Source organism: Rhamphochromis sp. 'chilingali', assembly GCF_963969265.1.
Source record: "Rhamphochromis sp. 'chilingali' genome assembly, chromosome: 16".
Taxonomy (NCBI): Eukaryota; Metazoa; Chordata; class Actinopteri; order Cichliformes; family Cichlidae; genus Rhamphochromis; species Rhamphochromis sp. 'chilingali'.
The window spans coordinates 27,145,429-27,166,060 of record NC_137943.1 but is presented as its reverse complement, the minus strand read 5'-3'; the positions used below and the strand labels follow the sequence as shown (position 1 = coordinate 27,166,060).

Genomic DNA, 20,632 nt, shown 5'->3' with positions numbered 1-20,632 from the left:
TCAACAATAATCAATGCATATCCAGACGTTTTCTTACATCATTTGAGTTCTCAGTTTTGATGTCAAAGCTCCACTTAAATAAATAAAACATTACTCTTGTTTATTTCTTTCAGGTTGTGTCATTCCGAGTTAAGAAAACTCTTCCTAACATTCCCAAACTTGGCCTGGCTTCTCAGGTACCTGCATCTGTCTGTTGTTATTTTTGTTTTGTTGGCGTTTTTTTTTTTTTTTTTTTTACCTTATTTTTCCACCAGATTTTCCAAAGTTATATTTATTAATAATTAACTTGCAGTCAGTCTGTAAAATGTAAAGTCTTTCAGTGTAGATTATTGTGGTCTATGACAACCATCATCATTTTTCCTCCACAGACTTCAGATGAAATGCCTTGCATTGAGGAAACTCTTGAGTTGCAGGAGATGAGCCCAGCACAGGTCAGCATGATGGCATTAAAGATTTTAAGTTAAAATATTCATTGTGGTTCATGAATGAAATTTTTAAAATTCTCCACTTGATGTTCATATTGTTTAATTTAACCTCCAACCAGAACTATGATTTTCAACTGTCTTTAATTTTCATTTTTCTAAATTTTCACACAAGAAATGTTTGTATAGGATAACCTCTGACTTTTGATGTGGACCTGTCACGTATGTGTTATTATATGTATATTGTAATTTACAATGTGTACACCACCGCAGTGGATTTTAAGCAGAATGTAATATGTGGCTGGAGTTCAGATTATCAGCTTTAATTCACAGGGTTTAACAAAAGTGTTGCATTAACTCACTGAGACTGAGGGGGGAAAAATTAGGAGTGACCGAATCAACAGTCTGGTGGATTCGACTACAATGATCAGCTCAGCAACACCACTGAAGAAAACTGAAGTGCATAATGACAGAATATTTTTCATGGTTTTAAAAAACCCAATATCATAGCATCGAGCCAAGTCGAGAACACTATCAAAGGAAGTAGACACATCACTTTCAAAGACTGCAATCAAGAGACGCCTTCATGAATTCAGTTCAGTTTTATTTATGTACCGCCAGTGCACAACAAAAGCGTCTCAAGGTGCTTAAATTGACAGGAAACTCGCAACAGTGCGACTAACAGCTGTTTTATTATTTGTTTTCCAGGAGAGCACAGTGGAGGTTCAGCCGGTGGAGATGGCTGCTTATCCGACTGAGGAAAACCCAGTCGAAACTGAGCCGGTGAGCCTCAGAGTTTGTGAGTGTTAGTCATTTATGGTATTTGACAGATGAGTTGTCTCTTCATTCAAGCTTCTTGTTTTCAGGAAGAGGATGAGCTTTTGGAGTGGTGGAACACAGTCAAAGGTTAGTGTGGTTTCAACTAGGGCTGTTCGATATAACGATATATATCGGATGACGATATAAAAACGTCTATCGTTTCATTTTACGCTATCGTTTGTTTCGCGGTGTCGCAAAATAAACTGTTTACGGCAATATTTTTTTCATCGTTTTTGATGGTCACTGTAGTGGCTATATTAATTTCTTAAAGTTCTCTCTTTCTCTTATATTTAATATAACCACACTACAGACGGACAAGCGCCTGTTTTTATGCGTTATGGTTAGCAACAACAACGGTAACAGCATCGCGTGTCCGCTTGTTTATTTTCCACAAACCTTTCACAATAAAGCTCAAGATCCCGTTGAGACTTTTCAAAATAAACTGAGTCACGTGAAAGAGCAGATGAGAATTAAAAAAGAGCCGCCAGGTGCTAAAAAATAAACCTTGGACTCAAACGTTAGAACAGGCTTTTCCCTGCAGCACAGAAAAGAAAAGAAAACGGCGGCCTTTACAACTTATGTCTAAAAATGTATCGTTTCATGCATCGGTTAAAACACTCAACTCCAGCTACATGGCGCGCAGCTGGAAACACTTCCCGCAAGTCAAGCTGCCCGAGATTCACAGAATTTACAGAAAATGTTACATTTTTGTGATTTATATTGTTATCGGACGATAGAATATCGTCCGATAACGTCTCATCTCATAAATCTCATATCGTCGGGATATGAGATTTTGGTCATATCGCACAGCCCTAGTTTCAACATTTAGGAGAACTATTATATATTTTTTATGTTTTCTGTCTACTCGTTGTATTATTTCTGCTGCTGTTTGCCAGGTTGGAAGGAGTGGAATGAGACTTCTGATTTCCGGGCAGAGGATGAGGAAATGTGAATACAGTTTCTGTTTTTTAATAACTTTACCTTCATGTTTCCAGTAAACATAATATTTGAGATTTTTGCATTTGTTTTTAGGGTATAATTCTTTTTTGATTTGTTGACAACTTTAAGGCTTAAATTTAGCAGTAAATCTAGTCTTAATAATAATAATTACAACTTTATGTGTCAGATTGATAAGCATAATGTTTCTGTTTGTGTCTGTTTCTGCAGGGCGATGGAGCAGGCAGCCGACCGCGTCTACATGGCAGCCCGTCTTTTCGTGCGTCTTTTCAACCAGCGCGGGGCGTCCTTACAGCATCGCATCCTGGAGCTTTTGGCTATGGCGGACGCTGCGGATGAGTTCCATAAGAAGACTGTGTCGGCCGCTGTGGGCGGAGGCGTGGCCAGCGTCGCGGGTAGCGTCACCACAATCACAGGCCTCATTCTGGCGCCTTTCACTTTTGGCGCCTCTATTATTGTGACAGCAGTGGGGATCGGTGTGGCGACGGCAGGCAGCATCACGTCAGCGACGGCTAAAATCACTGATACGGTCCACTCCAACATGGACCGTAAGAAGATGGAGAAAATGATCCAGGGCTACCAGGAGGAGATCAAAGTCCTCAGAGAGTGCATGGAGTTTGTGCAGGTGAGGGGATTTTTTCTAAAAGGTTAAGAACAAAGTATTTAAAGCACACTCTCTGAGATCAGAATACATTCCTGAACCTACTAAAATATGATGGATTTTTTTTGTTTTGTTTTGAAATGCAAAGAAACATGTTGCCTGCCCAAGCTGAAATCTCTTAAGCTTTGCAGTAGTATCACAGATCCCTCAGCAGGTGGCATCATACAGCTCCAAGCTGTGTTGACTTGCAGCACCTGTTATTTCTATGGAGGCAGTAAGCATGTACTTAAATTTCACAGGACTGCAAAGCATCCAATGAAAACCTTATTTTGTATGTGCTATTTATTCACAAGATTATTTACGAGTTTTGTTAAGGTATTAAAATATACTTAAAAGTATTGATTTGGGCTTTTTCAAAGAGGATAAAGTGGCAGCCTTTCTTTCTCAAAGGTTAACGCCTGTGCATGGGTACGCGCTGCTCTGGTCAAGTGCTTATATGGCAGTTTACTGTGACACAATACTACATTACAGCACTGCAACAATGACTGCAGTGTTTTAAATTCCTAGGACTGTAAATCCAGAGTTTTGTATCCCTGAATTTAGACACTCTGAGATGTAATCTAGCCTAGATTCAGTCAGTTAAGTCCATGTTTAACTGATTGTGTATGGTTGGTACTTTATACCCCTTGGCTGTAAAAGGCTGATGGAGTATTGTCGTCACTCTGCTGGTTGGGCAGGAGGGCGGGCAGCGTGGACACCCAACTTTAACACCTAACTTTGGTGAACTCGACCTTTTAAGAAGAAAATAATAATTCTTTTAATAAATGTTAAAAAATGATATCTCAATAATATTTTATCAACAGGTTTGACTTTAAAATCAAATATATCCATCTCTTTATTGTCTCTCTTTTCTGCTGTAGAAAGGTCTTGACACCCTGCAGGAGTGGGATTTTGAGAAATACGCTCAAAGTGCTGCCAAAAAAGCTATGAACCACAACATTAAACACGTGATGAAAGAGGGAGGCCGCGCGGGAAAAGCCCTGATGATCAACACCAACCAGCTCGTCAGCACCGTGCAGGTTTTAGGTAGGGCAGGCGGCATAGCCAAGGCCGCTCAGGCCATCAGCGTCACCACAGGCGTCATGTCGGCACTCTTTTTGGCTTTGGATGTTTTCTTCCTCGCTAAAGACTCTCATGAGCTTCGCAAGGGTGCCAAAACCAAATTTGCCACCAAGATCAGAGAGGTATGTAAAGACCTTCAAGATGGCCTCCTGGAGCTCAACAGGGTGAAGACGCAGCTGCAGAAGACGATGGACGGCATTGAGGTGGAGGAGTTTGAGGAGGTTGAGGAGGTGGAAGTAGAGGTTGAGGACGACTTGGTGTCTGATCCAAAGAAGCTGGCTGAGCTGGAGCAGGAGCTGGACCTCCTGGAGGAGAAAGTGGACAAGAAGGTTGTAGAGGTTGAGAAGAAGGGTAAAGAAATGGAGAAGGAAAATTCAAAAATTAAAAAGGTGAAGAAAGAGGAGAAGAGCATAAAAGAAAAAGATGAGAAGGAGAAAAAGGAGAAGAGCTTGAAAGGAAAAGATGAAGAAAAGGAGAAAAAACAGGAGGACAGTAACGACAAAGACAAAGAGAAATGCAAGTCCAAAGAAAAGATGCCCGATGAGGAAAAAGAGGAGAAAAACAAGGCAAGTGGCAAAACTGCCAAAGAAGTCCTGAAACAACAGTCTCAGAAAGAAAGCAAACAAGACAAAAACACCAAAAACAGAATAACAGCTGGAAATGACAACTGTAATGGTAAGGTCAGCAAGATAAACGATGATATTGGTACAAATAAAACAACAGAAAAAGAGAAACATAAAAGTAGAAAAGAGCAGGAGGAAGTGAAGAGCAGATCAGAGGGCAGCAAAAGTGAGCGAGTGAAACCTGAGAGAGGAAGTGAAAGGAGAAGAAGCAGCAGGGATGATGAAGGAGAAAGGAAGCCACCTGAAAGTACATCTGTAAAAACAGGGGACCGCAGTAAGAGGAGACATAGCAGCAGCAGTGAGAAAGGGGTAGAAAGAGGAGGTGAACATCTAAATAGAGGAACTGGCGAAGAAAGGCAAAGCAGGAAAGGGAGCGAGGAGGATAGAGGAGTGAAGGACTGGAGAGCTGAAATGGCAAAAAATAGAGAAGAAAAGAGACAATGTCAGGAGACTGAGAACAGGAAGGAGTCGCACCAAGATCACGAAATATCATCAACGAAGAGGAGAGGGTCAGAAAGAGAGTTAGGAGGCAGCAGAGAGTATTCAAAGAGGAGCCACCACAAGAGGGAGCACAGGGAGAGGGGAGATGAGAAGCATGGGAGCAGGGTGGAGAGTGCAAGGAGGCAGTTTGAGAGGGCAGGAGGTGAGGGAGGTGACACAAAGGCAAAAAGAAAAGACGATGGAGAGAGTCAGAGGAGTAACAGAGAGAGGAGAGGAAGTGAAAGAGGGAGAGAGCATGAACACAGCCAACCAGGACAACGAGCTCGTGCCAAAGCTCTCCTGCGAGACGGACTGGACATTTAATTCTAACATCTACCGCCTTACCAACAAAAACATACAGTGTGTTACTTCAACAAGAAAATCCACTGCATCTACGGTTTCTCACAGTACTGCAGTAAACCAGTGATAGCTGTGTGTACATGGAGGCGTACATTACAAACAGGAGCAGCAGAAGGCTAACTGAACTCCTTTTAATGACGCAGATACAAGGATGAAACAGTAGCACTACTGGGGTGGGGGGTAGGGGTTGTCCCACTTCTGACCTGATGCTCTGTGAGGAGCTTCAAGTTGAAAGTCAGGACAGTTTGAAAAAGAAGCTGATTTTTGTCATTTGACAATAAGACAGTGATGTAGGAACGCCAGCAGCAGTGTTGTGAGCTGTCCAGAGATGCATTAGAATATCGTCTTGAAATTTTTTAGCATGTTTGGTTTTTGATTTTTGACTCCCAGAACGTCTTGATTACACCTCTTACAAATGTGATGAGTACGGGTGTCTTCATGGGATTTGTGTGATCCACAGATGATAACTCTAATGACTTTGATGCCTTCAGCACGACTGTTGGGTCAAAGGTAAAACTTTATTGTATCAGAGGAAAATTTACCTTCTGCTACTGTGCAGTGCTAAAAATAACTCGACATACAACATATAAATACCCCAATAAAACATGGCAAATGCAAAAACAATAAATAAATAAATAAAATCAACACTAACATCACTTCGCATGGAATCAAATCAATTAGAATTCCAAGTTATCATTAGACAGTTATCAGTAAAAATAATAATAACCAACCGCTGCTAAGCCTTTGGCATACTGACACACTACATAATACAGTGACGATTAGCGTGCTAATGTTTGCAATAGGTTCAAACTCTGAATTTAGTCTCTCTGTTTCACTCATTTGCTTCTCCCTTTGAGTGGGAAAATGTAAGGGGGTCTATCTGCAAACACTGTGAGACACGACACTAAGACTTCCTATGAATCATTGCATTTGGAGGGGCAGATGTTTTAAGGTCCTGCCATACAGTCAACCTGCAGAATGACTCTTGCAAAAGCTTTCAGTGCGTTGTGGCATGGTGGCATGATTAGCAGAAAGTAGTCTACAGGCCATCGGCACTTTCTAGTCGACTAACTAATGCACTAAAATGGATAATAGTAAAAATAAGTAAGGGGAGGTTAATACATTTAAGATGTGGCTGAAGTCACTCTGTAACATTTCTGCAGCTGAATAATAAGCGAATTGTGAATGTGAATGGCTGAATTTGGTGAGTCGGGATGATTTGCAGCCCGTGCTATACCTACCCGTTTTATTTTCCACAGCTTCAGAGACACTACATTTAGATGTTTTATGTATGTTTTGCAATTGCAGTATTTGTATGTGATGGGTTTGTAGCTTAAACCTATTCGCTGGAACGTTCAAGACAATTTAACTACACAGCAAAGCAAGAGACGAGTAGGCAAAGTTCTTTATGTTTCTTGTGCACGGGAGAGAACTGGACAAACGCCGTTCCTTCGCTTGACCCCAGTTGCTCTCGTCCGCTCCCCCCGTAACGCTGCTCTTTATTGAGGTTACATGAGTATGCATAGGTTCATTAACATATGACATATGCATACAAACAAAGAGTACCTTGTCTGTGCGTTGTGTGTGTGTGTGTGTGTGTGTGTGTGTGTGTGTGTGTGTGTGTGTGTGTGTGTGTGTGTGTGTGTGTGTGTGTGTGTGTGTGTGGTCAGAATGTGACCCCATAAACGACTTCCCTAAACCTGCTGGTCTGGGAGTCCAGCAGTTCATCTAAACAAAAGGCACTTAGACTAAAACAGATATAGATGTGTTTATCCTGCCATGAAACAGTAAGAAGGTATGACCTCTTAATGACCTCTCCCATGCTCCCAGGATGTGGGTGTGAATGCCAGAACAGTCTGGAAGGCACACAGAGTCTTTGCAGACTACTAAGGATCAGACCCCTATCAATATGACATCGATTCTAAACTCTAAGCATATATGAGTAAATATTTCTAAGCATAAATGACAATCAACCATATAAACCTGACAGTATGTAATTGCAGCATTTGTTTAGGCAGATTTAGGTGGGTTAGGTTTAGATGCTCCCTCCTTCCTCTGTTGAACACAATCAACCAAAGTCGGTGATTAAACACAGGATAAATGACAAAAAAACCAGTCATGATTATTACTGACTTCTAACATCATATAACCTTTTTTACATTTATTTAAAATATGTTACACAGTGTCTGTGTTTTTTTTATTCGTGTATGAAAGTAAAACTTGTATGACTTGTATGTTTTAACAAGGTTTTCTTACAGAAATGCTCCAAATTGTTTTTTATATGACAAAAAAGCCAGTTTGACTTTGAGTCATTAAATTACAAAAGTAAAACACACCCTGGAACTGCGCCAGGCTGATAGAATAATCATGTGATACCTGTTCGTGTTCTTAAAGCTCACCTGTTACAGAGATTTTTCAAACAGAGCACTTTAACCAGGTGTCGCTTCCTCCATGCCCATGCTCTCAGGTTTAATGCCGCTACATTTTAGTGATGGTACTTTGTTTCTGTGTTTTCATCACTGGTGTCTCAGTCTGTGTATAGTCATTGTATGTGTTTTTACATGGGTCTTTTCTACTCCTCTGGGCTTTTCATGAGTAAACAAAAAGAGAAAATGTCTGTTTTGTGTCCTTTCTGCTACACCTAATAACCTTGAAGCAGATGTCATGGATCTCACTTCCACAGTTAAAGTACAAGAGTTTCTAAGCTCACCGATGAGCTCTCATGGTGTATACCATAGCTACAGTGTTGATCAGATGGTTCAAAATAAAGTGATCGAAGTCGTTGCAGTTTACCAAAACCAAATTAAGAGATACTCTGTCGTCTTTAAAAGCTACATTTCCATTATACAAAGCAGTGTTGTTACCGCCAAAAGCACTCTACATTTCCGTACAAATTTTACACACTCTTTCATACCTGAACAATTTAATGTGTAGACTGGAGGAACTGGGACCTATTGGGGGTGTTTAAAATGCCATCCTATAACATCACCACTTTTAATAGATTGCATTATTTATGTTATAAACAGATCACAGTGGTTTGCACATTTGCCTAACAAAAGAGCCTTGGCTCGGCTCTGGGAGGAGATACAAATGCTTTTGGGGTTGTGTCAGGAAGGACATCTGATGTTGAAACAAGAAAAGAAAAATCTGCCAAATCAATCTATCCCCTAAAAATGTTGTGAGATGAATGTGATGGGTCAATTAAAAATGATTTGTTAGTTAACTGTTAAATTATATATAGTTTAAATTAACTATCTGTTCACCAGCCTTTAATAAAGTGTCACGCTTCTGGGTCTTTGTGACCCAGCATTTTGAGTCTCTTGTGTTTTGGTATTTTATATTATGGTTTATGTTCTGAGTCCTTTGTTGGGCTGTTTTGATTATTTAAGTTATTATTATTACTCTAGGTTCAGTTATGGCTGTTAAAGTTTTCGTTCTTCGGTTTTGTTATGGCTTCCCTGTGTTCCGTGTCTACTCTGTGCCGTTCTGTCCCACGCTTCAGGCCTCTGTTCTGTCTCCCCAGTCTCTGTTAAGTTTACGTGTTTAGAGTTCAATCGGTGCTTTTCATGTTTTACTTTGAAGGTCCGTGTCTCATATCAGTCTTTCTAGTTTTCTTTCCCTTGTCTCGTCCGGCCTAATCACTCCCAGCTGTGCTCTCCTTCTGTGTCGCATTCCCCTCGTTATTCCTCGGTGTAGTTAAGCCCCGTGTTTCTCTTTGCCAATGTCGCAATCTCCGCATCCACGGCTGTGTGTTTCCTTGTGTGCCTCTCCTTGTGTTTAGTTTATATTTTCCCAGTTTAGTTTTGTACTGTTTTCCACTTGTGTCAGCAATAAAGCTGCCTTTTGAGTTCACTTTCTCACCTCTTGTGTCGTGTGCGCACAGCCGCATTATGACATAAAACCGTAAATTAAACATAAGGGAAAAGTGTTTACAAAGCACAATACTTATCACATGGTTTGTAACCATGTGATAAGCCTGCATTAACACCATGATGATCTCAGCTATTTTCTGCGGCACATTAAAAGCAACTCAGTGATCAAGCTGCTTGTGTTACTGTAGACCAGCTGAGTCCTTGAGAGGTCAAGTTAATAAGTAGAAGGCTAAATATGAACAGGGTAAAACTTTTTACTATCTTGTAAATTGTGGCTGTGTTTACTAAAGGAGAAACCAGTATGTTCTTATCTCAGTCGTTTATTTTATTATCGCAAAGGATTTGGGATCATTTCAGGGGTTGTTTTTTTTTTTTTTTAAACGTGGTGTGCTGCTCTACAATGAAACAGAAGGTGTTACAGCAATTCCTGCTTCCTCTCTGGGAGGAACTGATTATTTTAATCAATTAAATGTCAAGCAGGTAGGAAGGCTATATTTAGTCATATGGAAAAGCACCAGTGTGTTTACTGAAGACAGCAGCAGCCTAACTCAAAACAGATCTGATTGCAGGAAAACTGGTCAAACATGATGAAGAAAAGGGAACAGCGTGATATTTTTCCTCAAAGACTAAACGTTCTTACGCTTCATACCTCGTGTTATTACACATAACAAGTGATCATTATCTCAAAATGAGGAAGAGTTTCAACATCATGACAAATGGAAAGAGTTTATGACAAAACAGTAAACAATGTGCCTATTGTTTCTCTGCTGCTAGTATTGTATAACATACAGTGTGAGTGTGTGTGTTAATGTTTTCTTTAGCCTCGACAAGATCAACGTGTTGCTAATAATGTGACTGAAGTGGATGTAGTATGTGATCTCCTTCATTTCTATTTCTATTGTAGAATAAAAGTTGGGGGCGTTTTTTCAGGCGTATATACACTCACCAGCCACTTTGTAAGGTACATCTTAGGCTGTGGGGTTTAAATGATGCCCTGTTAGTACAAAGGGGCCAAGAAAATATCCCCTACACCATCACACCTTGCTTACCAGCCCGAGCCATTGATACAAGGCAGAATGGATCTAGGCTTTCATGATGTTTGTGTCAAATTCTAACCCTACCATCTGAGGGTCACACCGGAAATCAAGATTCATCGACCAGGGACCTTTTTTTTCAGCCTTTTGTCATCAAATTCTGGTAAAACTGTGCAAATTGTTGCCTCAGTTTCCTGTTCTTAGCTCAAAGGATTAGCAACTGGTGTGATCTTCAGCTGCTGCACGCCATCTGCTTAAAGGAGTGACATGTGCATTCAGAGAGATGCTCTGCAGAGCTTGGTTATATCAAGTGTTTATTTGAGTTACTGTTACCTTCCTACCTTCTCAACTTAAAGCCATCTGTCCATTTTCCTCCAACTTTTGGCATCAATAAGTTTTGTTTTTTTTACCGAGAGACCTGCCGCTCATTGGAGATGTTTTCTTTTTTAGACTGTTCTCTGTAGACTTAAGCCATGGTTGACTGAGAAAATCCCAGCAGATCAGCAAGCAATAGGGTTAGGTTTGTTATGTGTAAGGGTTAAAGGAGTTAATTAAAAACAAAAAAGCTCATAAAAGATGTAGTTTTTGGTTTATGTTAAACTTTTATTACTTACATACTCCTTTTACATTGTGGGCCACAGACAGCCCACTGTGATTCAAAAAACCCCCAACAACAACAAAACAGACGTTTCTATAGTTCACATTTTTTAAAGCTGTCCAGTTGAGCAGATAAGAGTCTTTGCTAGACCCATTTTGGTCCCTGGGCCTTTTGTTTGACGCCCCCTGACTTGAACCACAAATTATTTAAGTAAGATATGTGCATCTGTGGTATTGACTATATAATGGAAACATTATTGTTTTTTAAACAAAAGATAAATGAGTTTAACTTTGTAAAAGTAAACTAGAGGAAGAACAAGCAGACCAACAAAATCTATTACTCATCTTTAGGAGCCATCTGTCCAGTATTTCAGGTCAGTCCTTTCAGTATTATGACACTACAGGCTGAATCAGAGATGTGACGTGACCAACAATGGCATTCCTTAAGCTGGAACATTCCACAGACTTCCATTTTTTTCATACTATGAGATCATCAATTATGCTGATCATATGTACAGATCACAGCCATTGCACATTAATCAGCAGTAAATGAGCTCTTTCACAATGACCTCATTCGGGCTCGTGCTATCTTGGCTCAGTGGTCATTCAAATCAGCATTACTCTACTCTGGTGTCACTTTGTGTCCTGGTGTTTGCTTTGTCTCTCTGACGGCACAGGGCACGGCTTATTTGACTGTTGTATTTTTGTGAAACAGTTCAGACCTGCAGAGTAAACAGAGTTATTCAGAGTGTTAGCCCATTGGGGGGGGGGGGGGGGGGGGGGGTGAAATCAGCCCTGCAGTGTGTTTGATGAAGGGTCACTGCCACTTAAAGTTGTCTTAACCAAATGTACTTTGCTTAACCCCCTAAAGAAAAAGCGTATTCTGATGCCCCAACCGTAGCGATTTTGTTTTTCACAAAAGAGCTCCTTATTCTGACCATATTCAGGATTCATGGTCCACTCCCCTCCTGACCTTCAGAGTAAAAGCAGACTAGTACTTGACTTGCATGAAAGCAAATATATTTAAAACAGAATGATACATGAAATAATACTCTTTCTTTTGCCCAAGTACATATAAACAGTTTACTGTAATCATTCGGCACTTTTTCCTAGATGGTGACATTTAAAAAATTTAGATGAATGATTAAATGTGAAAAAAGAAAAGAGAACAGTGAAGAAGAGTATTTAGTAAAATGAAGTCACATGACGTCAAATTGCAGCTGGGAATTTACCTTTCAAACCTTAAGTAGATCTCAGATTACAAAGGAGATATGGTTTGACCTTTTCTTCCTATACCAGCCATCCTGCCTCTGAATAGCTCTCTTAAAGATTGCTTATCAGTTAATTTATCATTAAGACATAAGATTACCAATGGATCTGTACTCTGACATTTCTTTAGCCACTTAAGTCAAGTGTTCCTTGAGGGAACAATACCACCACACCTGAATGACTTTTTAGTGCTATATCATCACAGACCATAAACTGTGTAAAATATATTTTTCTATACAATCTATGACAGAGGCAAACAAAATTATATTTGAAAAATAGCAGATACAGGATGACATTACTATGGCAAGGGTTTCGCTCAGTGTATGTAAAAGGGCAACTTTACTTTTAGACAAAGAAGAAATAAGTCCTGTCAAGTTTAGAGGAGTTTTGTTATTGTCGTTACAATAAAATACGCAATAAAAAAAAAATGTAGTAAAATTAAAAATGTTGACTTTTGGCTTGAAGTAGACTAGAAAACAACTGGGCCTCTCCCATGCTAGAGTCCACTATTGTATTCTCCCATCCCTGCCCTGACCTCATCCTTATAATCAACTTTGTGATGTATACATCACCTGACTGACATCCAGTACTGTGCAAACATTTTAGGCAGGTGCAGGTATTAATCGACAAAGTGCAGTGAATGAACAAAAGAGAAATCTAAATCAAATGAGTATTTGGTGTGACCAACCTTTACCCTTAAAACAGCATCAATTCTTCCTCACACTTCTGTCCCTTCGTGTAATCCCAGACACACTCGATGATATTGAGATCAGGGCTCTGTGGGGGCCATACCAGCACATCTAGTACTTCTTGTTCTTCTTTCCACTGAGGATGGCTCTTAATGACTTTGGCTGTATGTTTGGGGTCGTTGTCCTGCTGCAGAATACATTCGGGGCCAATAAACAATTATTTACATTTCTGAAAGCATTCTTTGTTTAGAGCATTTTTCACACCTGCCTAAAACCTTTGCACAGGACTGTAGCTTCATTGTTTAGAAAAGGATTTGTAATTTACATTTAAAATGTCATATTAATCAGTTTCGCTCACTGTGTAGTTCTGCACCACTGCCAGTATTTTAAATAAGTTTATCCTGTAGTTAATGACAGGACAAAGTATTGTTAGTTACCAAAAAAAGAGGCTCAAATTTCATACTTGGAAACTGATAAACATCAGCCACTGGTAGCTTATTTCCTGGTGCAAGGTAAATACTGGCAGATATTGACAGTTGTGCAGTCTACAGGTACATTCCCAGTATTAGGCTGTAAAAACGGCTGTCTGTCAGTCTGTCAGTCAAATTACATTAATTCAGTTTTATTTTTTCAGTACTAATTCTGTATAACAGCGATAAGGTTAAGACCTTGTTATGCAATCCAGGAAAATATTATTTGATCCCTTGACGAATTTGTTTAAGTTTACTTACTAAGAAAACAATGAATATTGGGGAGAGACAGAAAATCAACAACAGCAAAATAAAAATAAAAAATCCAGAAAAAAACATTATGTTACACATTACGTAAAAAAAATATTTTAAATAATACATCTATATAAATTGATATATGAATCTACTAAAGATGCAGACGACTTCCCCACACTGAAATGCCAACAGGCAGGGTCATGTTCTGTAAAATCTAGATGAGAACAGCCAGAATATTGCAGATGGTTCGTGGATGTGTCATCCAACCTGATAATGAATTAAACTGCAAAAGCAACAAAGGAGTGGCTAAAGAAGCACTCTAAGGTTATGAATTGCCCAGACCTCAAGCCTATAAAAATCTGTTGGGCCAAGCCAAATAACAGCCAGGAAACTTAATGGATTTAAAGAGCTTCCGTAAAGAGGAGTGGGCCAAAATCCCTCCCAAGATGTGTACAAACCTGGTGACCCAGTACAAAAAACTACAAAGACTCAAAGACTGCAAATAAGTTTATAACCTTCATGTAATGTGTTTCTTTCTGGGTTTTTGGTTCATACTTTGTCTCTCTCTTCGGGAGATCAAATTAAATATTTTTCCCACTGTATTTAAACCCTCTACTAACTCCAAAAGCTTATAAGTAGACTTTCAATCTAAGAATTTTTAGTTATATTTAATTTCCACAAATTCAATCTAAATTTGCCCTCAAAGATGAACAAATCGGTGCCCTTTATGGTTTTCACGTCAGCCATAAAAGCCTGCTATCCACAGTGTGGGAAATAGTTTATATTCTCCGTAAGAATGATGAAGTGCTAAGAAGAAAGAAGCTGTTTTTGGTAAATAACACAAGCTTCATTCTAAGATTTAGTTTCAGGATAAACACTCACTCGTTCTCTTACAATAATAACTTATGAAATGTGACCCTAAATGTAGGAATGCATATGGTTATTGTTAAGGCACAAAGACACCTTTCTCATTCTTTGTAAAGGGGCACATTTGGCTGGAATTAACTCTTTACTTTGCAGCGCATGCAGGGTGTGGCGCCACAAAATGTGGTCTGATTCTCAGAGGAGACACTCCCACAAGCCTCTAAATATGGTTTCAGGAACCACAAAATATGAGGTTTTTGTATTAAAAGTGTGATTTCGGCAAAATTAGTCTGGATAATATCAGCAGTTAAATGCGCCTATTAATAAAATATTTTAAAATCTAACCAGCTATCCATTTTCTTAGCTGTTTATCCAATTAACGGTAACAGGATGTTATATGATGATCAAATTTGGTCTATGAAACCTTTCAAAATCCAACTCACTAAGCCTTTCACAGGGGAAAAGTTTGTGACATGGACAAAATCATATGAAGACCAATGAACTGTAGTAAAAATGGAATTTCTCTAGGACGAGAAAAGTAAGAAAGCTCATATGAAATGATGTCCTATGTAAGATCATATGGACTGGTACTAATTCTAGATCTTGGACTTTTGTCAAATTTACTTTTTTAATTTTTCTCCTTCTTTTAAAAGTCACACTAAGCAGGATGAAATCATCCTAATGGTAAACAGACTCATTCTTACACTTTGCTACTCTCCCAGACCACTCAAAGCACTTTCTACAACATGCCACCTTCACTTTCTTCTATGCTTTGTAAGTGCTTGCTACCTCACATTCACACGATGGATGCATCAGAGAGCAATTTGGGATTAGTTTCTTGTCCAAGGATATTTGGCATGTAAACTCAGGGATCAAACCAACAACCTTCCAATCAGTAGATGACCTCCCCTCCCTCCTGAGCTACACCCCATGTGACGTAATGACACACAAAGACTTCCAGAAACGAAAAGGAAATTCCTTGAAAAGGAAATAAAGAACACAAAAATCCAAAAAGTGTAACTAAGCTGACAGGAAGGTCAGATCACGATGCAACTGTGGTTACGCCACAACATTCTTTATAAAGGTACCAAATAATCTGGGTGTTTGACATCGTCTCTAACTCCTTAAAAGGGAATTGTTGTTTTCTTTGGGGGGAAATGTTCCTTTACAGTGCAAGTGAATGCTCAATATTCCACTTCTCAGAATAAAGCCCTATAAAGTTCATTCTCGGTGTTTACGTGTATTTGCTGTGTGTCATTGACTTTACTGGCAGTCAATGACACTGGCAGTAAAAACCACTTTGAATCTGCTTTGTTTGAAAACCCATACACTAAGAAAAGAAATGCAAAATGATGTTTTACATATTTATGAAGTTGCTTATCTAAGCCCAATTTATATTACATTGTTATTTTAAGGAGAATCCAGTGTGAGAACAATCATACAAACAGTCATACAATGATTGCGATTAATTAATTAATATTTGACTTTTATTTATATTTAATTTAGCTCAGCCAAACTATCTTCTCATGCGTGTTTTCTTTATTTCACAGTGTATTTAGTGATGAGCAGTAAACTTTGAACCAAAGTAACCTTGTGAGTCAACTCCTAACAGAAAATCGTAAAAGAAGAAAAAACCAAGGACATTAGCAAGGCTTGCTCTACAGAAACTGCTTTAGTAATGCAAACAACTAACCCACACCCAGGCAGGTACACAGGTGTATTCTTATCAAGCCCCGCCCCTTATTTAACAAAAAGCTACTTCCACATTGCTCCATCACCAGAACTGCGGATCATCCCACAGAGAGCAGAAAACAATCCTTCAACGCAGCATTTAAACTTCACAGCATCGAGTAAGTCTCTCCAAACTTTATTTAATTACATTTTAGATTTGGATTCTCCTGGATGCCTGCTTCTATTTCATTTGTTGTCATTATCCTTTAAAGCATAATCAGGTTAATTATGAGAATTCTAGAAATACTATTTAGATAATCTGACAATCGATTTTTAGTTACACAAAGAAAAAACAAACCCTGGAAAAGAAAAGGAACGATGCTCTGTTTTTAAATGAATAATTATTCTGTCAATATTCCAGTCTGGATAAACCATAATGTGTTTTATTACCTTTTAAATGACTGACTGTACTTAGTACATTTGTGTATAAATGTGTTTTCAGCCTTGTGGACATGGCTTAAATTATTATTTTTTCTTTTCAATTCATTTTTTTTTACAATCTTTTTACTTAACTGTATTTTAGAACAAAACATTTTATTATAACTGCATTTTTTACACACAAATTTCAAATTTACAAGTTGTTATAATAAAACTGAGGTAGAATGTAAAGGAGCTTAGTTTGTTCTGGAAAAAAAAGAGTCTGCAATCTCATTCTTATCTGCTCTTCTCTTATTTGCTCTCTCACTGTTTGCTTTCCTGGAAAGAATGGAGCGAGGCCTGAGCCTGCTGATTGCCGCAGTGATGCTTTTTGTGGCTCCGGGGGTCCAAGCAGCAGACAGTTTCACATTTGCCATTAATGCAACGGTTGGTTTATATTTAACTTTGCCAGCACAATACGACTGTGACCATGGTGATTTACACGGATGGAGTGCATTTGTTAAGCATACACTTTTACATATTTAGGAGCTGAAATGAGTTTTACTGTACGAAATAGTGTCAGAATTTACTGCTAATTTTGTCTTTTTAAGTTAAGCATCTACAGCGTGAAATAGAACAGCGCATGGTTAGCTTGGTTAAACTTTTATTTACATTTATACATTCTGAGAATTATTATTATCATGGGAGAAGAAAAAAAATGCTAGTGGGTCTAAAAAGCAGGGGGAGTGCCTTGAGCATTTATCCATAATAATAGCCAGCAGGAGGAGAAGTGAAGAAGTCTAATTATATAAAAGTCTATGGAAAAATGTCTCCCCATCGATGAACTCAGTAAGCGCGTTTCTTTTGAGTTCACGATCTCAGATCAGAATCAGAATCAGAATACTTTATTGATCCCTGGGGGAAATTTTTTTTTGTTACAGTGCTCCATTTTAAACCAACATTAAGACAAGACAGACAATACGCTAACTAAGAATAGTACAATATATACATATATATACATACATACATACATAAGTCACTTATAAATAAATAGTTGGAAAATGCTAACTATTTATGTTATCTAAGTTATGACTAATTTAATACATAATGAGGTCAGATCTACATTAGAGTAAAAGAGCAGGTTACAGATTGTGTAATGGTGGTTGCAAAAATGTTCAGAATGAGGCTCCAACATGGGAGACAAGAATCGAGATGGGTGTGGTGGCTACTGCCATCTTTTACATACAGTCTAACAGTCACATATGGCTAAACAGTGGCTTTTATAAATCATATAATTAATGGGATTTGTGTGATTTATACATTTCAAATTTTTTTTAAGGTAGAGTTTCATTTCCCATAAAGCCTTTAGTAACCTAATGTTAACTAATAGCAGCTGTTCCCAGTTCATGAGCTGGGATGCTATTATTCGTCAAAGTGTTGACACAGAAGTTGAAGCTGCTAAGCTGTTTTGTGACTTGGATTATGCTCGTGTGTCTCTCTACTAGGTAAACATTACAAAGACAGGTTGCGGGATTAGTAAGCTGTGCATACAGACCCCAGACAACTGTGACCCTGCTGGGAACAGCAGCTGTTTCTTTGGATCAGTGGCTGCAGGCAACACTACAGCTCCTAACGGCACCGAGCTGATGTTCCAGCTCAGTGGGAACTCCACTGGGTACATCGCACTGGGGCTCACCGCCAGTGCAACCCAGGTACCACAGCACACAAAACCAGAGCGATGATTAAGGTTTATTTAAGGTACAAGTGATAAGGCCAAGTTAAGGATAAGGCACCTAGGAAATACTATACCAAGGTTAATCAATTACATCTGTGTTTCTATAAGGTCACACAGACCTGCTTATGTGTTTATGTCTTTATTGGTCCAGGCCAAAGTAATGAGTTAAAAGTGAGACCAGTGAGTTAAGGAAGTATATAACCCTTAAAACTGCTTGCTCTTTTTCAGGGTACCACTGCGCTTTACATCTGTGCTCAGAACAGCTCTAACAATGCTTCATTCGTCTTTGCGGCTCGGCAGAGAAACAACATCAACAACACACTCTCTACATTTGATTCGGTGAGGCTGTAACTACTTTTAAAACGTATCCAGATAAACATTACCAAACAAGCTGAAACAGTTGAACGGTTGACAGATGATCAGAACACATTCCTAAAAGCTGCTAACCTAAAAATTATTTAATGCATACTCTGTAATTCAGTCATCAAAGCCCTAAAAAAAACACAACAAAAAGTGGGTTTTTTAAAATGTAATACTTTACCTGATGGTCAAATTGTTTTTATCAGACTGTGACAAAGATACGAGGCCAGGTAGTCAATGGAAAGATCCAGTGTGAGTTCAGTGTCCCCAATTCGAATGCCACCAACACCAGGAGCGCTGATTCTACCACTTATGTTGTCATCCTTGGGTCTGGACCATTGACTGAAAGTAAGTCCAGTGAAAGCAGCCTTCAACTGTAACTTGTTGTCTACTCTTATCAACATAAATATACACGTTAGATGCTACATTATTTGTGAAGCTGTAAATGAAGGTTAAATTGAATCCTCATCACTATTTTCAATGTTTTATACTTCAGGCAATTTTGGGGCCTTCACAGCTAGCAAAACCACCAATCCTCTGAACCTCGCCAACCCAAGCGCCAATGTTGCAAACGCCACCACAACCACCACCGCCACCAACGCCACCACCGCATCACCTTCTACGACAAAAAATTCAGCCAGTGGCGCTCTTCACAGTCATGGTAAACACCACACTCACATTTTATTCTCAGACTGTAGATTTAGGGCTCAATGTGATGAAGATTCACAGTTCACAATACCCAGTTCTGAAGCTTTAGTTACTAAATATTGTTTAATAAATTAGTTCATTCTACTATGAAACATTTTAGAGTTATAAGTAAAAGATAGTGGTGAAGAAAAAAAATTAGTTTTCCAAGTAAGTAATGTATAATTTACCATAGATTAAGGGGACAATGAAAACTATGTATAAATCAGCTACATTTAGAAACTGCTGGAGCCATTATTGGACTTCTGGCCCTTTTAATGGAGCAAATGCATGACAATAAATTTGCTATACAACAGAAAGAGCAGGGATAATATGTCATTTTAGCCCATATTGTCCTGGCTGAATTTTTCTTTAGCAATGACTATGATGCATAATTACACTTTGCACCATGTGGTATTAAAGATATCTTAACTTTAACCAGCAGAAACCCTGACGGATGTTTTCTGAATAATTGCTTTTTTGTCTTTTCTCCCTGCCAGCTTTGACACTCCTGCTAACTGTCCTCATGCTGTTCGTCCTGAAGACAGCCTGAAAGAGTGCAGAGAGGAAGAACCTGTGACCCGGTGAAGATGACTGGTTTGCAAAGCCAGAAAATCTGAGTGTCAAGCTATTTATGACGTGTTTACTGAACTAATAGTGAAATGTTTTATGTTTCCTTTGCACTTTTTGTATCTATTGAATTTGAAGATGTTATGTTGTTCAGTTTCAAAGTAATTGTGTGGATTTAGTCACCAAATATATATATATATATTATTTTTTATATTCATGCATGTGACTTACATACACACACCTACAAGTAAGCATACTTAGACAAATGGCAAGATGGTTTTGTTTAACAGATATATGTACTGATTGTAGATTATCTTTTAAAAGATAAACTTACTGAAACTGAAGCTAATTATAATAAAGTTAAACTATGGTCTTATCTCATGAGCTGCATCTCTGGACACGGTACAGTGAAATCAACAAATCCTATCCCCTAAGATACAGTGTGACAATCTTTCCTGGTGGTGATGAGGGTGTGACTGATGTCTAAATGAACCTCATCTGGTTAAATCGAGAGACACACGGTACTGAATCTCTCAAAACTGATCACTGCAATGTCATCTCGTTTCCCTCTCACCGCCCTGTTTTGGCTGTGAGAAACATCGGGTACATCCCCATTTTGTTACTTGTATGTTCAGTGCATACAAGTAACCTTCTGCACAAGCTGACTAACAGCTGTTTATGATTGTTCGTGGGAATCTCAGTGCATTCATGATATACAGCATGATGATATAACTGCATAACACACTGATCTCATAAGAGAA

General features: G+C 38.8%; 2 protein-coding genes across 2 annotated transcripts in view; both read left to right on the top strand.

The window, feature by feature from the left end:
* The window catches only part of LOC308412376 (uncharacterized protein), a 29,246-nt gene extending 19,791 nt beyond the window's left edge, over positions 1 to 9,455 (top strand). The window contains exons 26-32 of the mRNA XM_080906681.1: positions 114 to 176; positions 369 to 431; positions 1,131 to 1,205; positions 1,289 to 1,328; positions 2,138 to 2,189; positions 2,409 to 2,823; positions 3,720 to 9,455. Coding sequence (XP_080762807.1) covers positions 114 to 176; positions 369 to 431; positions 1,131 to 1,205; positions 1,289 to 1,328; positions 2,138 to 2,189; positions 2,409 to 2,823; positions 3,720 to 5,348 — 2,337 coding nt within the window. The 3' untranslated portion in view covers positions 5,349 to 9,455. The remainder of the gene's footprint in view (positions 1 to 113; positions 177 to 368; positions 432 to 1,130; positions 1,206 to 1,288; positions 1,329 to 2,137; positions 2,190 to 2,408; positions 2,824 to 3,719) is intronic.
* A 6,740-nt stretch (positions 9,456 to 16,195) lies between these two features.
* On the top strand, positions 16,196 to 20,075 carry LOC308413022 (putative ferric-chelate reductase 1). Its single transcript, XM_080907805.1, has 7 exons — positions 16,196 to 16,284; positions 16,870 to 16,969; positions 18,028 to 18,234; positions 18,486 to 18,596; positions 18,824 to 18,965; positions 19,114 to 19,278; positions 19,802 to 20,075. Exons 2-7 carry the CDS (start codon positions 16,871 to 16,873, stop codon positions 19,852 to 19,854), a joined length of 777 nt encoding a protein of 258 aa, XP_080763931.1. The 5' UTR covers positions 16,196 to 16,284; position 16,870; the 3' UTR covers positions 19,855 to 20,075.
* The last annotated feature ends 557 nt before the right edge of the window (positions 20,076 to 20,632 follow it).